Raw genomic sequence first — 17,544 nt, 5'->3', positions numbered from 1 at the left:
TAGACCCAAAATTTGGCATGTAATCATACACATTTTAAAGCCAACTCGGCCCAAAGCTCGTGTCTTTTTGGGTTTATTTTAAGAGGCGTATATGATATCGCCAGTCTGATCTTCTTTAAGAAGATCGGACGGTGAGATCTGGCCCTCTTATTTAACTTATTTCTATTTTCTTTTTCAGGTCCTCTTATTAGTTGCTGGGCATTGACACGGATCACAGGACCCTCTGCGGACAAATAAGAAGAAAGGAGATGCTGACGGGGCATGCTGACGTGGAAGGCTAAGGTACACCGAACCAATTTGGGTCCACGACTGTCATTTAATCGCAGCCATCGGACCCAAATGAAGGGATCAAACGGCTGGGGCAGTTCTGTCCACCCTCGCCCCTGGCTGTTGACACTTCTGGCTGGAGGCCGTTTGCGACTGGCGAGGAGGACCGCCAGGCCATCCAACAGCTTGGGAGGACCCCCAGGACTATCCCCCTCCATCAGATGGCCTGAGAGGTCCCTCCCAAGCCATTAAAGGGGGCCCGAAGGCCCCCAAATCCCCATCTTCTGATTGAGATCCAAGAGCGGCAGGAGACCCGTCCGACGGCATCAAGAGCAGCAGGAGGGTCGTGACAACCTCCTACTTGCTCAAGAAGCTACGGGCGGCATCGAGAGAAGTCATTGCGTCCCTGGATTTGCACCCAGACGGAGGAGAAGAATGAGGAAACTCCTAAACCAAATTTCGGCGGTGGCGATCGACGCTGCCACTCTCCTCTTTGAATCAGGGTGATTCAGATATTCTTATGAGTCTCTACGATTGAATCACACACTTTGGATACATTAGTTTTAACTCAATATTTATAGATATCGATTTTTGTTGAAATTTGGTATCACGGCCTCTTTGAGGCATTTTAACAAACACTTGAGTGCTTTTGAGTTTTTTTATTGATTTATATAAGCTTGCTTATACCAACGTTATAAAAACATATTCATCTACTCTACCCCAACTTGTCACATGCGTTCTGTCAAACACCTCACGGGCATTCGACAGAACTACCCATCTTAATATGATTTTATATAATAAAATTATATGAAAAAATATAAAAGACCTAATCAATTCCTATCGGGCATTCTGTCAAACTCCCGAGGGACATTCGACAGAAGACCGTCCTTATCCCCGATTTTCTACTATAAAGCCTATATAAAATACATACAAAAACATATAGTAATTAAATAAATCATAAATTTCTCAGATTTCGACCCCGTCATAGGAATTTGGTCGAACACCTTCAAGGTGTTTGACTAAATCATCCTTTACTTCAGAAATTGATTATAAAATATAACTTAAAAATACATAAAATCATATTAAATATATATTAACTATATAATGAACAACATACCTCTATAAGCTATCTTTTGTCACTATAGGCAACCTTATATTAGTATAACTACTTATTAATTACTATTACTATCCCCTTTACCAAATTTCTTAATATCTCTATATCAATCAAGCTACTAACTAAATCATATTATAATTAGATAATTAATTATCCTCTTCCTAGCTATCAAACCTCTACTCTATTATTCTTCTCCTTCTTAACTCTTATTAAACTAATTACTCTTATTAAGTACCTTCTACTTCTTCACTAATTGTATTACTATCATCCTTAACTACAATATCTAATATCTTACTTCTTTATTATTATTATTAGTATCTATATCTATATATATATAATATCTGATATTCTCTCTTCTCTATTTCTCTTATTCACCTAATATTCTATCTACTCACAACTTATTTCATCTTATACTTGCTATAGTTAGTATTTTTTTTTCTTATTATGATTATGATAGCTTATTAACTAACAACTCAATCATTAAAAACATCTCTAAAGGCCAGTCCCTGAGGAGACGACCTTCCTCCAACTATATAGTTGAATGAGTTATGCTTTTATGAAATTTATTTGATTGAAGGCAAATTAAATTACAACAAAAATCAAAAATAACTACGCAATTTGCTTCCATCAAATGATGAACATCATAGTCTTGTTCCACATCCCACTTAGTGAACCACCACACACAGATGCTAGTCCATTAAGTGAAGAACTGGGAGACCTACACAAGTGGATCATGCATCATAATCCTAAGACGTGGGTGTTCCCCTATCCTATCCTATCCTACTATCCTACTTGCTCACGTAATACCCTATCCTACTAACAACACCTTCTAAAGGACTAGGCACAATCCCACGGGCCACCAATATAACTCCCAAATCGTGCATATTTGATATAAGGCCCAATTCAAGATAGTGCCCAACTCTGTCATGAGAAGTATATAACACATAGGCAACTTGATTAATATGAAGCAAGGCTGGTTTCAAACGATATGCCCAACAATATATTATTAGATAGAAATAAACATTTGCCCCTGTAACCAAAATGAATACTATCCACATTATAATATCATTGGCAGAATGTCACAACTGGGCATTGATTCAATATGGCACAAAAAATGCATTCATGCTGGGTGGATTACCAAAGTATATAAAAACTACCTATTGGATATGACCAACCACCCATTGCCACTTCATCGAGTAGCAGACTCTTCAGATTCACTATGTTTTACCAGACACCAACTGGCTGATTGCTGACAAAGGACTTGACCAAGATTCAACATGATTTTAATGTGTCCAAGATGGGCATGGATAATATCCACTCTCTAGCCTCGAGGAGGTGTTATGACGTGCCAGTCACGTGTCATGTTAAGTGAGATAACAGGTTGTTATACTTCTGCCCAATGCAGAAGAAAGGGGGCCTTTTCTTTTTTCATTTCTCAATGTTTTCTCGCCTATCGATTCGCTACGTGGACAATTTGCCTCCATTGTTCTCTGTTTCCTCCAGCACTCTCTCTCCTTACATTCTAGTGGAAGCTCAAGACTGTCATTTGTATGAAAATGACAACATTTTAGTTAAATTTTGTATGCAATTCCTAAATTTAGGCATTCTTATTGAATTGAGCCTTTTAACGACTACTTACTCTAAATGTTAACATGTATTCTAATGTATTTTAGATTCAAGGAGTCATGGAAGTTACCTCAATCATACAAATGATGTACAGGCTTAGGATTAGAATTCACATTAATTATACTTCATGACTACCCATTTGCATAAAATCGACAAAATTACTATAGTGGGGGAAGTGATTTCTTACTTCTAATGTTACATGCTCATGAAATGAGCCTTTTTAGAATCAACAATTGTTTTAGTACCCAATTATAAGCACACTTTTATAAAAACCAATAATTTGTTTTGATATGCAGAAAATTTTCCTCTACTTGCCGAGGAGACGACGAGCTCTGAGGTTGGCCCCCTTCATTCTAGCATTGACTGAATCAACATCATTACCCAGCTCAGATAAAGCCCCGCTATGCCTGCACACGTAGCCTCCACATCAGCACCTGTTTCTGGCAAAAAAATTTCAAAATTTTTTCCAAGGTTCCACTAACCTTTCAATTTCAGATCCCATTTCAACAGCCATTCCTTTGAGTTGACTCAGGAGATTGCTCAGGTCAGAGAGTTTGTCATCTTGCTTAGATGTCTCGACCTGTTCTTTCCATGAATTAGGACTTGAAATTATCAAAATTCATAAAATCGTATTTCGCAAGAAAGAAATACAAACTGTTCTTCCATAATTTAGAATTTGGAAAGTTTTTGATTCATAACTTAGGGTTCTTATTTGAAATCGGGGTTTTGAAAATTCAGAATTCATAGATCAGGTTGTCTTTTCTTTTTTAAATTTCCAACAAAGAAATACAACCAGTTCTTCCATTAACAATGACTATTTTCATTTTTTATTTTCAAAAAAGAAATACTACCTATTCTAATTAGCACTATTTTCATTTTTCATTTTGCAATAGAGAAATGACTGTTCTTCCAAAAAAAATAGATCAACTTCCTTTTTTAATAATACAGCTTCCTTCCATAAACTGGGGCTTTTTATGAAATTCGGAATTTACAAATTAGCGTTCTTAATTTTTTTATTTTGCAACATGTTCATCTATAAATTAGAACTCTTCCTTTATTTTCAACTATGCAACAAAGATGGAGCAAACTAAATTCTAGAAGATGAATGAAAACACAAACCTCAATTCTCTCCATCGGTGACTTAGGGTCAGATATAGAGTTAAGTTTAGCACTTGGCTGCTGACTTGGACTGGAGAAGATTCCTAGACTTTTGGATGCAAAATCTGGAAAATTTTGAAAGAAGATATGAAATTACACGCTGTTGAGAGAGATGAGAAGAGAAGAAAAAGATAGAGAGAGAAAGTACCATTAAAAGAACGCATGGGCCCTTTGATGGGGCTACCCCTCGTAGGCTTCCAGCTTCTTGAGAAGAAACCTCCAAGGCTAGAAAGAAGCTTCTCGCCCTAAGAATATGGGTAATACTGAGTAATTGCCACAAATAACTCGGAACCAAACGACAAAAAACTAGAATTATACTATATTTTCAGGGCTGATCAAGATCCAAGCAACTAGTTTCACCTCAAGAAATAAAACTGGTTTGGCTTGCAGTAGATGGAAATAAGTAATCCTTTTCAGATAACTGAATAAGTAATCCTCTTCCAGTGAGCTAGATCAAAACTGGGTAGGTCTCCGTCAAGGATGATCTTGGAAGAGTACAGAGAGGGAGAGGACAAGAGAGAGATATAAGAACAGTGCTCACAATGAGATTCAACAGTAGTTTCTTGTCTGAACTCCTAATAAGAAGGCGATTATTCATACAAATGACTAAAATACCCTTTGACAGGGTTAAGGATCCAAATTCAGATACCACAGAAAAGATTATAAATAGATTTTGAGGAAATCATTGAAGCTGTTCGGGACATCTTAAACTAGTCTATGGCTTTGTCTGTAGGCAACATTCTAGAAGACAGATCAGGATAAATCTTTGCTAGGAAGTGAAGCAAGGATCTATCACAGAAACAATGGATACATAAATTGAACTGAATGAAAGAGCGCAAAAATGGACGTTTATTAACACAAAGAAGGAAAAAAACGACCAAAATATAATAGTTGATTAGCAGGATATTTTAATATCAGGGTATGAATGTTGAAAATGCTGAAATAAAAATGAATAAGGAACGGACATACCCTACTTAGATCATGATCCACATTAACAACATTCAAGTGAGTCCGATTTATCTGCTCGCCCTGCTGGTGCAAGGAGGCAAGAATATTCGCAGCATCCTCCTTAACATCCTCAGCGATTTTCAAGCAGCTGTTTAGGGTTTCTGTGTTCTTCTCACACTTATATACTGAATAATTCTCCAAATCCTGAACACTTTGGCTCTCTAATCCTCCAGAATCAAGGAAATCATTGTCATATTGACGAAATCTTTCATCAAAGTAGAATGATGAATCTCTTCTTCCATCATCTCCATGAGGCTTGAGAGTGGAAATCTTAGATTCTGATTTGTTCTTTGCAGAGGGGTGGGAAGTGCTTGATGCCAAGTACTCATCTTCGGAATCAGAACCTGAATCAAACGGATTAGACGAATTGAACCTCTGATCCGTAGAACTGGGTGTAATCATCGCTGTAAAACAAAAAAAAACAATTGAGCCAATTCAAAACTTATGTTAGATATAATGATGAGTATGGTTTCACTATCATGAGAAAGTAATTGATGCTTAACGAAACGTCAAACACAATCCAAAATGGAACGCGGAAGGGATATTTGGGTGAACTATTCATCATTTCTGGAGTGCAACGTCGAATAAGTTAGGGATCTGATGCATGACTTGATCCAGAAACCTCAGATAAGTGCAAGTATCATGAGATTGCACTTCATCCAAGAAATCAGTGACAAATTTTTTTTTTGAAGAAATAAATCAGTGACAAAATTTCAAGGAGGAACAAAAAGAGTAGAAAAGAGGAATCTACAGAAGAAAATTCAGAAAGCACTAAAACGCTTTCAGAAAGAAAATTCAGAAAGATCCATTGGATCCACTAGCAACCCTTTAAAACGCTAAAGTCGTCCAATTAAGACTTTTTAGCGCCCCCCTTTAGATTTAAATGGGCGAGAAACCATCAAGTAAATGGTTCCCGGGGGTAGAAAATAGAAGTAGTTTGGAAAGATTACGCCGGGAACTACAGATTAATGCCAGTATCATAAGATCGCAATTAGTGCTAGAATCAGCGAAAAAATCACGAAAAGAGAACATAAAAACTTAACAAGAATAAAAAGATGAATCTAAGAAAGAGAAATACAGAAACCACTAGAAAAGCCACAATGATCAAACATCTAAAAACTATATCCATTAGGAACCCTTTTTGGTGGGTCTATCCAACGAACATTCTAAAACCACCCAAAATCACCCAATTTAGACTTCCTAACGCCCCCATTTCCATTTAAAATGGGCGATAAACCAACAAAGAAATGGAAAGACCCGGAAACTTCATATTAGTTCCAGTATCATGAGATCACATTCAGCAGGAGAAATCAGTGACAAAATCACGAAAAAAAAAAGAAAAAGAAGCAGGAATAAAAAGAGGAATCTAAAGAGAAAAATCAATAAATCCATAATCCATCAAACACCTGCAAAAAATAATCACTGGGAACCCTTTTAGCGATTTTATCCAACATACACACCAGATCAACTAAGAACCCTTTTCAGTAATCTCTCCAAAAATCATACCAGATCCACTAGGAACCCTCCAAACCCCCAAAATCACCCATTTAAGACTCTCTATCAAACCCATTTCCACTAAAAAGACGAGAAATCAACAGAAAAATGCATCACCGCAGTAAAGAAAGAGGAAGAAGAGATGGGTCATTGCGAGTACCTGAAACGGAACTTCCGATCTTGATCTCCTCCTCACCGGCACTGCCTTTTGTCAAAAACTCAAAGACGGTAAAAAGAAGCCGTAAGAAATTAATGATAAGTACTTATACTACGTACAAATAGAAAATTTGACGAATAAGATCATTCCACGATACGAATATTTAGAGAACGTATGAACTACGTGCATAGCAATTTGTACCTGTTTTTCAGGAGGAATGTAGCCGTTGTAGTGGACTATCCGTGGAATCTTTCTTGATATGACATTTATTTATCTATTTGTATTTATTTTGATTATTTCACCATCAAGCGATCCTGACCGTCCGTGTGATTGATGGCTTTAATTTATCAATATTGTGAAGGATAAATGATATGTGTCAATTGCAATGAATTTAGTTATGATAGATATAATTATGATATTTCCTTTTTTTTTGCTGAATCGTAATACTGAAAAAAATTATATGTTTGGTCAACATGAATTTAATTTACTTCTTCAGAGAACTGATAGATGCTCAATGTTTTGAGTTAATAAATTACTGTCTGAGCAATAATTGGGATTAATTGCACTCAAAGCACATCATCAGTTTAAGGGTTGGGATGGGGAGGTGGGGTCATCAAATCTAGGAGGCCATCCACCTGACCAATCTGGAAATAGAACCAACAATAAGGTTAGGTCAAATGGGGGTGCAAAGAAGTTAAAACTTTGATAGACACAACAACCCTAATATTGCTCTCATTTGAGTCGGATAGCTCTAAACAGATTGTCTTTTTTTCGTCTATCTTATAGTTTGAAATATTAAACACTTCTTTTTGTAGCTTTCCTTCTCATTATCACCATTTCTTATTTATGTTTCTTGATTCAGCCAACAAAGTGTGTATCCTTGATCATATTCCTATTGCTCACAATCGTGGGTGCTGGCAATTGCTTTTATGATACTGATAAGCTTCAATTTATTCTCCTTACTGAAATTTATTGCGTATATTTTGTGTATTTGGAAAATTTGACTAATTGGTCAGGAGATGGCACTTGTGGTCTGCACGCCAATCACACATTCCACATCTTGTTAAATATTTATACAACTGAAAATCACTATTATGGATGTCCAATGCTTATAATGAAGTGTGTGCAATTATGAGTGGTCAGTAGTATCTGAACATAAATTCTAAACAGTATTATTCATAGGATATCCAAGAAGGACATCAAAATATGGATAGAATAGAACCATGTACTTCAGCTTGTATGATGAGTTTGGCTGACTGAAAATACACTAATTATTGGGTTAATATCATAAACTCAGCATGTTTCTTTGCATTAAAATGGTTATCTATGTGTTTTATTGAGCTTAAAATGATTAAATATATTTGTAGAGTGGTGTTCTGATTTTTGGGGTACTTTTTACAGATTTTTTGACGTCATATTCTTGGATTAAATAAATTTTCTGAGTTGAAATATATATTACTAAATCACATTTTACTAATGGATATAACATTTTAAGCTAATACAGATTAATCAACAATTTCCATTCTTATTTTTCTCTCCTGCCATGTTCCACAATTTCATTTGATCCAATAACGACCAATCATCATTCTTTGTAATAACTGGCGTAGCTAATTATTATGAAAATATGACATCATGGCATTGCAAATTCTGATGACATAATGACCGACCATTGACTGATACAAGTGTATATTTCATTTGTGTCGGTGATGTGGAACATTAAATTTGATTGCGAGGACTAAGTCTGAAGACACGTTATGACGCCCTAAAATTTATCCCATTTTGTGCATTAAATGAATATAAACAAAAGTGGTAGTGCTTCTAGGCTGTGTACATGTGATGTGTATACATGCATGTGTAGAGCAGATGTGCCACATGGTGCCCATGAGTCTAGACACTAGAGGAAAAAATTACATAACATGTTGATGGCACATGCTGATGTTTCACAACATCACACATTTATTTCTTATTTAAATTTATTAATTTTCTGACATAGGAACATATTTTAATTTCCTAGATGAGATCAAGAATGCCATGAAAAAGTCTAATCCAGGGATTAAAAATATTATTTGGAAAACAAAGGCGCAAAACCATAGACATGACATGGCAGCAGCAGCGACAAGGAGGGAGAACATTTTTTAATCAAAGGTTGATGTTTGCCGATCCAAAATTTAGATTCAGCTAAAATTTTGGGGATGGCTTCATCTCTCTCCCATGCTTCTATCTATGCCCTTTGATAAATATAACACGAAGAGCTTACTTCTGTAAATAATATCTTTAAACTCACAACATTTGGAGGCTAATTGAGGGGTAACAGAGAAGTGGATGAGCTTACCTTTACCCTCAAATTTTAATGGTCTTGTCACCTATGGTTAGTCTTCTCACCTTATATTATTTCATCTTTGTCATTGTTATTACAGTATGTACATCTCATTGTATCGTATCATCAGGTTATATCAATTTCATCACATCTTGCATGCTTCATATCACCATTTTGTGTCATCTTTCCTCTTTCTAACTTGCATAAATATTTGTATGTGATGGGTGAAAATTACAGTGTTAATTTTAGTATTGTTGTAAATTTAATTTGCCTAAAGTCAAATAAAATTTTTAATGATAGAAGCTCGCTGAAATATGTGTAGTAGGAGTAAGGATGTCTCCATAGGGACTGACTTTTAAAGATAGATATAGTGTTTGAATTAGGGTTTATAGTAATAGATGATAAGGAATATAAAAGAAATGAATTTTGCAGTACGAAAAGAGAAATGATAAAGTAATAATAATGAAGATAGTTAAAGGGTCAAAGATAAGTAATTAGTATGTGGGAATGAGTAGTAACAGTTTGAGATAAGAGAAGATGATCTGTTATAATAAGTAATAGTAGATGATGTTAGGGAAAGATAGGGAAAGAAAGAGATAATAAAATATTTCTTATTAGGAGTACTATTTTTATAGACATTAAAGATATCAAGGAAGTAGGATATTCAAATGGATACTAAAGATAGGCTGCCAAATAATTATTTTTGGATCTTAATTAAGATGTAGGTTATATGTAAGATAAGAAAGAAATATTGTAATGAGGGATTTGAAGATTTAATAAAGTAGGGAATAATAAAAGACAGTGATGTAGAGTAGGAGTAATTAAGAATCGATTATATATACTGATATATGGTTAGGATATATCACAAAGTAACATAGTGTGTTTTATATAGCTTATATATTTAATAGATAATTTTTAGTATTTTTATATAATAAAATCAAAAGGAAAATGGTATAAATTTTGGGGAAATGCTCGATGCATACTAGGCATTTGTGAAAATGCCCCAGGGAAGCCAAACTATCTAACAGTATTCAAAAACTGATTTCAGTGTTGATTTTTACCAAGTATATGTAAAAAATCACACTTCTCAACTAGATATCTACCAAAGAAGTTTCAGAACATCACCAGATTGCGCCTGATTCAAACGAGCAGGGTAAGAGCGCCGATAGGTGGCCCCTAACTTTGGTATGCATTCCTACTTGTCTTCCTACATGATGGTGCAAATCTTGGGGATTCTAGACCTCCTATGACATATTCTACAGCAAGCCAAGCCTTCTTAGACGTGTCATGGACTCCAATTTTGTTGGATGAGTTCCAAATGGGTCTCCCACCATCATTATGGATCTGGATCATAAGATGCTTGAATTGGGGATCATAGACCCTTTTTAAGTCATGGGAAGGACCTCCCATGGCCGTAGATGGTGTGGACCAGCCTTGGGGGTCCTCGTAGACCATTGGATTGCATGTGGTGGTCCCCCTCGGATAAAAATTGACATTTTGCTAAAGGAGGACAATGGATAGGAGTGTAGATGACGTGTCTCCCTCTGGTCATTGAATCTCTTGTGATAAGGGTTTAACGGCTGCGATCAAATCATAGCCATGGACACCTTCAAGTTCGGTGAACACCCAGGCTATATCAGCAGCCCTGTTAGCTGGCACGTCAGCCGCCCCGTGAGCAATCCCTATCTTGATATGTTGTTCATGTGGGGCCGTTGTCCTCGTCAGATATATGTAAAAAGAAATAACATCAGATATCGGTAGAAATAAATAAAATTAGATATACGTGGATTGTTTGATCTCTTTACGAAGGTCGGACGATCAAGAGTATAACATAACTTAAAGTTTGACCAGGTCCGCTTGAAGTCTGGTCATCATTTGTTTCTTATTTTATTACAATCATGGTCCATTGGACTGCGATCCATCTCCTCATTTGTCAACCATCCTACCCAATCTGAAACAAACATGAAGATAGTTAATCCCATCTTGGAGACTTTAAAACATTTTTCCTACATAAACGCTGTGTCCCACTGAATGATGAATAAAAACTCTGCTCCTCCATGAGAAGGGGGGTAGCCTAATCCCTCTGTTGCCTGTTAAGTAGGCTTTAGAGCTCCCTTCATTGGGCCCTTGTGTATCCTTATACTGCATTTTGTGGTGCTGCTCATTGTGCTCTGGTTCTCGCCGGCCGTGGGCGGACCTGAATGCTCTGCACTCGCTTGCTTGCAGCATCCATGAGCACTATCGGCATAAGTGGCTCCATGGCTCTTGCTAACTTAAAAAACCATTTTTTCTATTTTGTTCTTCTTCATTCATTTCTTTATTTCTTTAAATTTGGCTTCAGCACTGCAAAGTATAAAATAACATACTAGACAGAAGAATTAAACCCATTAAAATCAATAATTATTTATTTATTATTGATCTTAGGGGTAGGAAGAAAAATAATTTGATTGGAACCAAAACTTAAATAACTGATGTAGAGGAGAATTTGGAGTGATATATGCACAAAATATTTATCTGAGGTCAATTTTGTTCTCGGAAATGTTAGGTGATATATCAAGAGAGTAATACTCACAAATATATCAATATTTTAGGTGATGTTGAGGAGAATCTGAGATATCACTGATTTTAAATCAATAATAATAGTTGTTCAGGGTGGGCGATAGTGAACTGAAGTTTGAAATAAAAGCTCATGAATTATCATAATGGATTGAGATTCAAAATAGTGTATGAAAGGATCATATCACTGTAGATAAAAAGAGAAAAGGGTTCTCACGTGATCATATGGAAAACATTTTTGATTTATGAGATTCAGAAATGTCCAATCATCATAATTAGGCACACCATTTGATGTCGATCTGTATTAAATTAAACATGTATTAAACGTTGACACTTTTTGAGTGTGAAATTATTAGTGAAGTAATGAGTTTTGAACTGAAGTAATCCATTTATGGTTTATTAGGACAGGATTGAAATACTTGATAGTCTGATTGATTAGAAAAAATAATTGATTACGACGAATTTAAGTGATTAAGACAAAATCTAGTGAATTATAAATTTGGAATCCAAAGTGCAATTAATTTCAGATTCACATATAGAGAGAAATAGATAGATCGATAGATAGATAGATAGGTAGAGAGAGAGAGAGAGAGAGAGAGAGAGAGAGAGAGAGAGAGAGATTGAAGGGGTGAAAAATGAACAGAAGAGTGGTGTTGGAGATCTTGAATTATCATATGGGATCGACTTTCAGAATTCAATATTAATGATTTATGACGACATGGATAGAAGAGAAGTGATTGCAAGAAATTCTGAGTAAAGTGATGGAAGATAAGCATATTTTTAGTGCTGATTTATATGGAAAAGTAATTAGTACTGAAAAGAAATAATTCTTATTGTGATTTATTTTGGATTGTGAGATTAACTTATTTTATTCCCTTAATCTCAGTTTTACCACTTAGACATCTGAAAGCCTGAATCAAATATTAACTCGAATAAAACAAGAACATTATTGAGTCAATAATTATTTTATAATGTAAAGAAAAAATATTTTTCACAGAACAATAAGTGAGAGAGACTTTGAAGCATACATACTAGGATTCCCTTTTCAGCGGTCCACAGATAATTAAAAAAACTAATTTTATCAAGCCCTTATGATCTTGAAGATTCAAAAAGAATGATACAAAGATTCAAAAATATTATATCATAATTATCTTCAGGCCTTGTAAAAAAATTGTCCGAACTCAATGGGGTTCACGAGATAAGCATACTTTACAAAGTCACTTTTCATAATAAACATCAAAATAATAATTACTAATAGAACCTAGTTAAATACTAAATAAATAAAATATGCGTATCTCGTGAAACCCATTGAGTTTGGACATCCAAATCAAGGGGAAAAAATCTTGTGAAATAAATTCACCATGTATTCTATAAATCATGTGAAATAATACATAATTTCAACAATATTTAATCATGGTGAAGATATCGTGTAATAAAATTTCCAACCATCAAAAGTTAAAAAACCCGGGAATTGTATGCACCACATAATTATTCATAAATTATAATTAACCTTCATATCATGATTCTAAACCATGAACAAGAACAACAAGAACATTAAAATCAAAAATTAATTACAGAGTGAGTTCATCCTAAACATATCAATGACCGACCCTTAACGGATCATCCAAACGATGATGCTCCAAATTAATAAAAAATTCAATCCTCTCAAATCTCCCAAGTACAAGAGAATTCTCATGAAAAATTGGACAAGTACTAAATTCCTCTAAACCACGATCAAGAACAACAAGAACATTAAAATCAAAAATCAATTAAAGATTGAGTTTATCCTAAAAATGTCGACGACCAACCCTTGTTGGATCATCCAAACGATGATCCCCCAAATTTATCAATAATTCATTCCAGTCAAATCTCCCAGGTACAACAGAGTTATCATGAAAATTGGACAAGTACTGAATTCCTCTAAACCATGAACAAGAACATTAAAATCTAATATTAATTACAGAGTGAGTTCATCCTAAACATGTCAACGACCAACCCCTCCAAAAAAAAAACGGATCATCCAAACGATGATCCCCCAAATTAATAAAAAATTCATTCCAGTCAAATCTCCCAAGTACAAGAGAATTATCATGAAAATTGGACAAGCACTAAATTCCTCTAACCCATGAACAAGAACAACAAGAACACTAAAATCAAAAATTAATTACAGAGTGAGTTCATCCTAAACATGTCGACGACCAACCCTTACTGAAAAAAGATCGGATCATCCAAACGATGATCCCCCAAATTTATCAATAATTCATTCCAGTCAAATCTCCCAGGTACAACAGAGTTATCATGAAAATTGGACAAGTACTGAATTCCTCTAAACCATGAACAAGAACATTAAAATCAAAAATTAATTACAGAGTGAGTTCATCCTAAACATGTCAACGACCAACCCCTCCAAAAAAAAAACGGATCATCCAAACGATGATCCCCCAAATTAATAAAAAATTCATTCCAGTCAAATCTCCCAAGTACAAGAGAATTATCATGAAAATTGGACAAGCACTAAATTCCTCTAACCCATGAACAAGAACAACAAGAACACTAACCAGAACCCAACATCTGAGAAAAGATCAAACCCTGAGAATCTGCAGCTTGTTGGAGAAGGCGATGGCGACCCAATCCGGCTGCGACGCCGACCACTGCAGCTGCTCGATCTCGGCCCCCGCCGTGTACGCCAAGATCGGGTCCAACCCGCCGTCCGCCGCCGCCCCCGCCGCCATCCCACTCCCCCCCATCGACGACAAATCCCAAATCAAAGCCTGACAATCATCCCCAGCAGTACAAATATGGCAAGAACTATGCGGAGCCCAAGCAATTGCATTCACACTGGCTTGATGCCGATGCAATTCCACCACAGGCTGCGTCGGATAGCGAATATCAAGCACCACAACCTTGGCACTATCCATGATAATCGTCGCCATGTACCTCGGATCTTGCTTGTTCCACCCCAATCGCACCAGCGGCGTATCAATCGGATCAGAGCTCTCGTAGATGATCGTGGAGTGTTCCTTGTCCCTCAGATCGAAGACCCGGACAGACCCATCAGCGGAAACCGAGGCAAAAACGCCGACCCCGCCCCAGGCGATGTCGTAGACCTCCTTGTCGTGGGCGATCAACTGGGTATCGACCGATTCCCGATCGATGTCCCAGATCGTGCAGGTGGTGTCGATGCTGGCGGTGCCGATCCGCCGGGGCTCGGCTTCGTTCCAATCGAAGGAGGTGAGGGGGCCGCAGTACTCGGAGTTCTTGTTGCCATTGAGGACGGATTTGAGCTCCACGGAGGTGGGTTCGTGGTCGGAGGGGAGGCGCCAGAGGCGGAGGAAGTCGGCCGAGGTGGCGAGGAGGTCGGGGCGGAGGCAATCGCGATCGGGGATGAACATGAGCTTGGTGGGTGGGTAGGGATGATCGAAGGAGAGGTGGGGATCGGATCGGATCTCGCCGGTGGAGTCGTCGAGCTGGACGATTTCCACGCGATTGGGGAATTGCTCGAGGAGGCTGGCGATGGCGAGGCGGTAGCGCTTGTCGCGGCGCACGCTCCAGTTCATGGCGTAGATGTGCCATGGCGCCTCGTAGGTGTAGATCTCGGATCGCTTCTGTTGTTGTTGGTGTTGGTGTTGTTGATTCTGATGGGGTTGCGGTGGATTTTGATGGCGATGATCATCTGGGGAGGAGGGATTTTCCGCCATGGATGAAGGGTTTGGAGGTGGAGGGATTGGGGGAGATGGGGAGATTTGAATGGGGGAGTTTGTGGGGGGAGGAGGAAGAAAGACCGGTTCTTTTGGGAGACTGGTTCTTTGGGAGGAGTTTGGGGGGGCCTTTTTATTTGGTGGTGTTTATCGTAAAAGTGTTCTTGATTTTTTATCTTTTTTTTTTGAAGAACAAGAAAAGAGGAAGAATTGTTCTTCATTGATTTTTTTTTTTTTTTTTGAAGAAGAAGAATTGTTCTTGGTTTTTTAGGATCTTGGGTTTGGTTTATTTGGGGGCCCTTTTTATTGGGTGTGTTTGTCTGAAGAGAATTGTTCTTGATATTTTATCTTTTTTTTTAAGAAGAAGAAAAGAAAAATAATTGTTCTTGATTTTTTTTTTTTGAAGAAGAAGAATTGTTCTTGGTTTTTTAGGATCTTGGGTTTGGTTTATTTGGGGGCCTTTAATTTGGTGTGTTTGTCAGAAGAGAATTGTTCTTGATTTTTTTATTTTTATTTTTTTTAAGAAGAAAAGAGGCAGCATTGTTCTTGATTTTTCTTTTTTTGAAGAAAAAGAAGAACTGTTCTTGGTTTTTTAGGATCTTGGGTTTGGTTTATTTGGGGCCCTTTTTATTTGGTGTGTTTGTCAAACAATTTTTCTTTATTTTTTCTCTCTTTTTTTGAAGAACAAGAAAATAGGAAGAATTGTTCTTGGCTTTTTTTTGAAGAAGAAGAATTGTTCTTGGTTTTTTAGGATCTTGGGTTTGTTTCATTTGGGGCCCTTTTTATTTGGTGTGTTTGTCAGAGAATTGCTCTTGATTTTTTTTTCTTGAGAAGTTGTGGACCCTTTTATGGGATTTTTTTGTGTTTTTTATTTAGAGTCTGATGCGATTTTGGTATTTGTCAGAGTTGTTCTTGAGAATTGTTCTTGATTTTTTTGAAGGAGAAGAATAATAAGAGTTAGAAGATTTGTTCTTGAGAAGTTGTGGGTATTTTTTTGGGGTATTTTTGGTGTTTTTTAATTTAGAGTCTGTTATGATTTCTGTATTTGGTGTTTTTTATTTAGAGTCTGTTGTGATTTTGTATTTTTTAAGATATTTCTTCAGAAGTTGTGGGCCTTTTTTGACTTCTTCTTGGTGTTTTTTATTTAGAGTCTGTTTTAATTTTAGTATTTGTCAAAGTTATTCTTGATAAGTTGTGGCCCTCTTTTGGGGGTATTTTTGTGTTTTTTATTAAGAGTCTGTTGTGATTTTGTTTTTTAAGATTTTTTCTTGAGAAGTTGTGGGTCTTTTTTTATTTCTTCATGGTACTTTTTATTTAGATACCTGTTGTGATTTTTGTATTTGTCAGAGTTGTTCTTGGTAAGTTGTGGCCCTCTTTTGGGGGTCTTTTGGGCCTTTTTAAGGTCTTTTTGGTGTTTTTAATTGGAGTCTGTTATAGTTTTGTATTTTTCAGTATTGTTCGTGACAAGTTGTGCCCCTTTGTGGGAGGGTGTATTTTTTATCTGGATTGTGTTTTAATTTTTGTATTTGTTAGGGTTGTTCTTGATAAGTTGTGGGATTTTTGGGGGGTATTTTTGGTGTTTTTTATTAAGAGTCTGTTTTAGTCTTTGTATTTTTCAGGATTTTTCTTGAGAAGTCATGGCCCCTTTTTTGGGGTACTTTTGGTATTTTCTATTTAGAGTTTTTTGTGATTAGGTTTTGACGGTCCCGGTCTGGTCTGTGTCTTGAAGAAGTTATGGCCACCTTGGAGGATTATTATTATAAAAAGAAAGGTCCTAATAAAATTAATGGCGAAGCTCCACATGTGGACAAGGAAAGTTGAAGGAGAAGGAAATGGAAGGGGAGAGGATGGATTGACAGATGACGCAGAGCAAGTGGTTGAATAATTAAGTATACCACAAGTATAGGGAGAAGTGGCATTTGTAGTGGGATTGTCTGGAGAACAAGAGTAATATAATGGTGATGGTGCATTGATAACCTGGGAACTAGGGGTCTAGGTTATTGATACTAAATATCACTTACCTAGGTCGAGTGAGGAGTTCCCTTGATTAAGCAATAATTTTATATTCCTCACTACCTGGGGAGTGAGGGTCGAACCACAGAGAGCACTGGACCATATCTGCGTGGATTTAAGGTAAAAACAGGTATGT

The 17,544-nt window shown here is 36.6% G+C and overlaps 2 protein-coding genes across 2 annotated transcripts; both read right to left on the bottom strand.

Annotated features, from left to right (window-relative positions):
* Window positions 1-3,171: 3,171 nt before the first annotated feature.
* Window positions 3,172-6,890, bottom strand: LOC144708041 (SNAP25 homologous protein SNAP33-like). The gene is made up of 6 exons (XM_078581333.1): window positions 6,828-6,890; window positions 5,135-5,577; window positions 4,314-4,410; window positions 4,127-4,230; window positions 3,490-3,587; window positions 3,172-3,414 (listed from the first exon to the last, which is right to left on the bottom strand). Exons 2-6 carry the CDS (start codon window positions 5,573-5,575, stop codon window positions 3,315-3,317), a joined length of 840 nt encoding a protein of 279 aa, XP_078437459.1. The 5' UTR covers window positions 5,576-5,577; window positions 6,828-6,890; the 3' UTR covers window positions 3,172-3,314.
* A 7,216-nt stretch (window positions 6,891-14,106) lies between these two features.
* On the bottom strand, window positions 14,107-15,499 carry LOC144707858 (WD repeat-containing protein LWD1-like). The gene has a single exon (XM_078581106.1). It carries the CDS (start codon window positions 15,393-15,395, stop codon window positions 14,280-14,282), a length of 1,116 nt encoding a protein of 371 aa, XP_078437232.1. The 5' UTR covers window positions 15,396-15,499; the 3' UTR covers window positions 14,107-14,279.
* Between the last annotated feature and the right edge of the window lie 2,045 nt (window positions 15,500-17,544).

The sequence above is a fragment of the Wolffia australiana genome, chromosome 9 (genome assembly GCF_029677425.1).
Source record: "Wolffia australiana isolate 7733 chromosome 9, ASM2967742v1".
Lineage (NCBI taxonomy): Eukaryota > Viridiplantae > Streptophyta > Magnoliopsida > Alismatales > Araceae > Wolffia > Wolffia australiana.
Note: the sequence above shows the minus strand (reverse complement) of the source record. Positions and strands in the feature narration are given on the sequence as shown.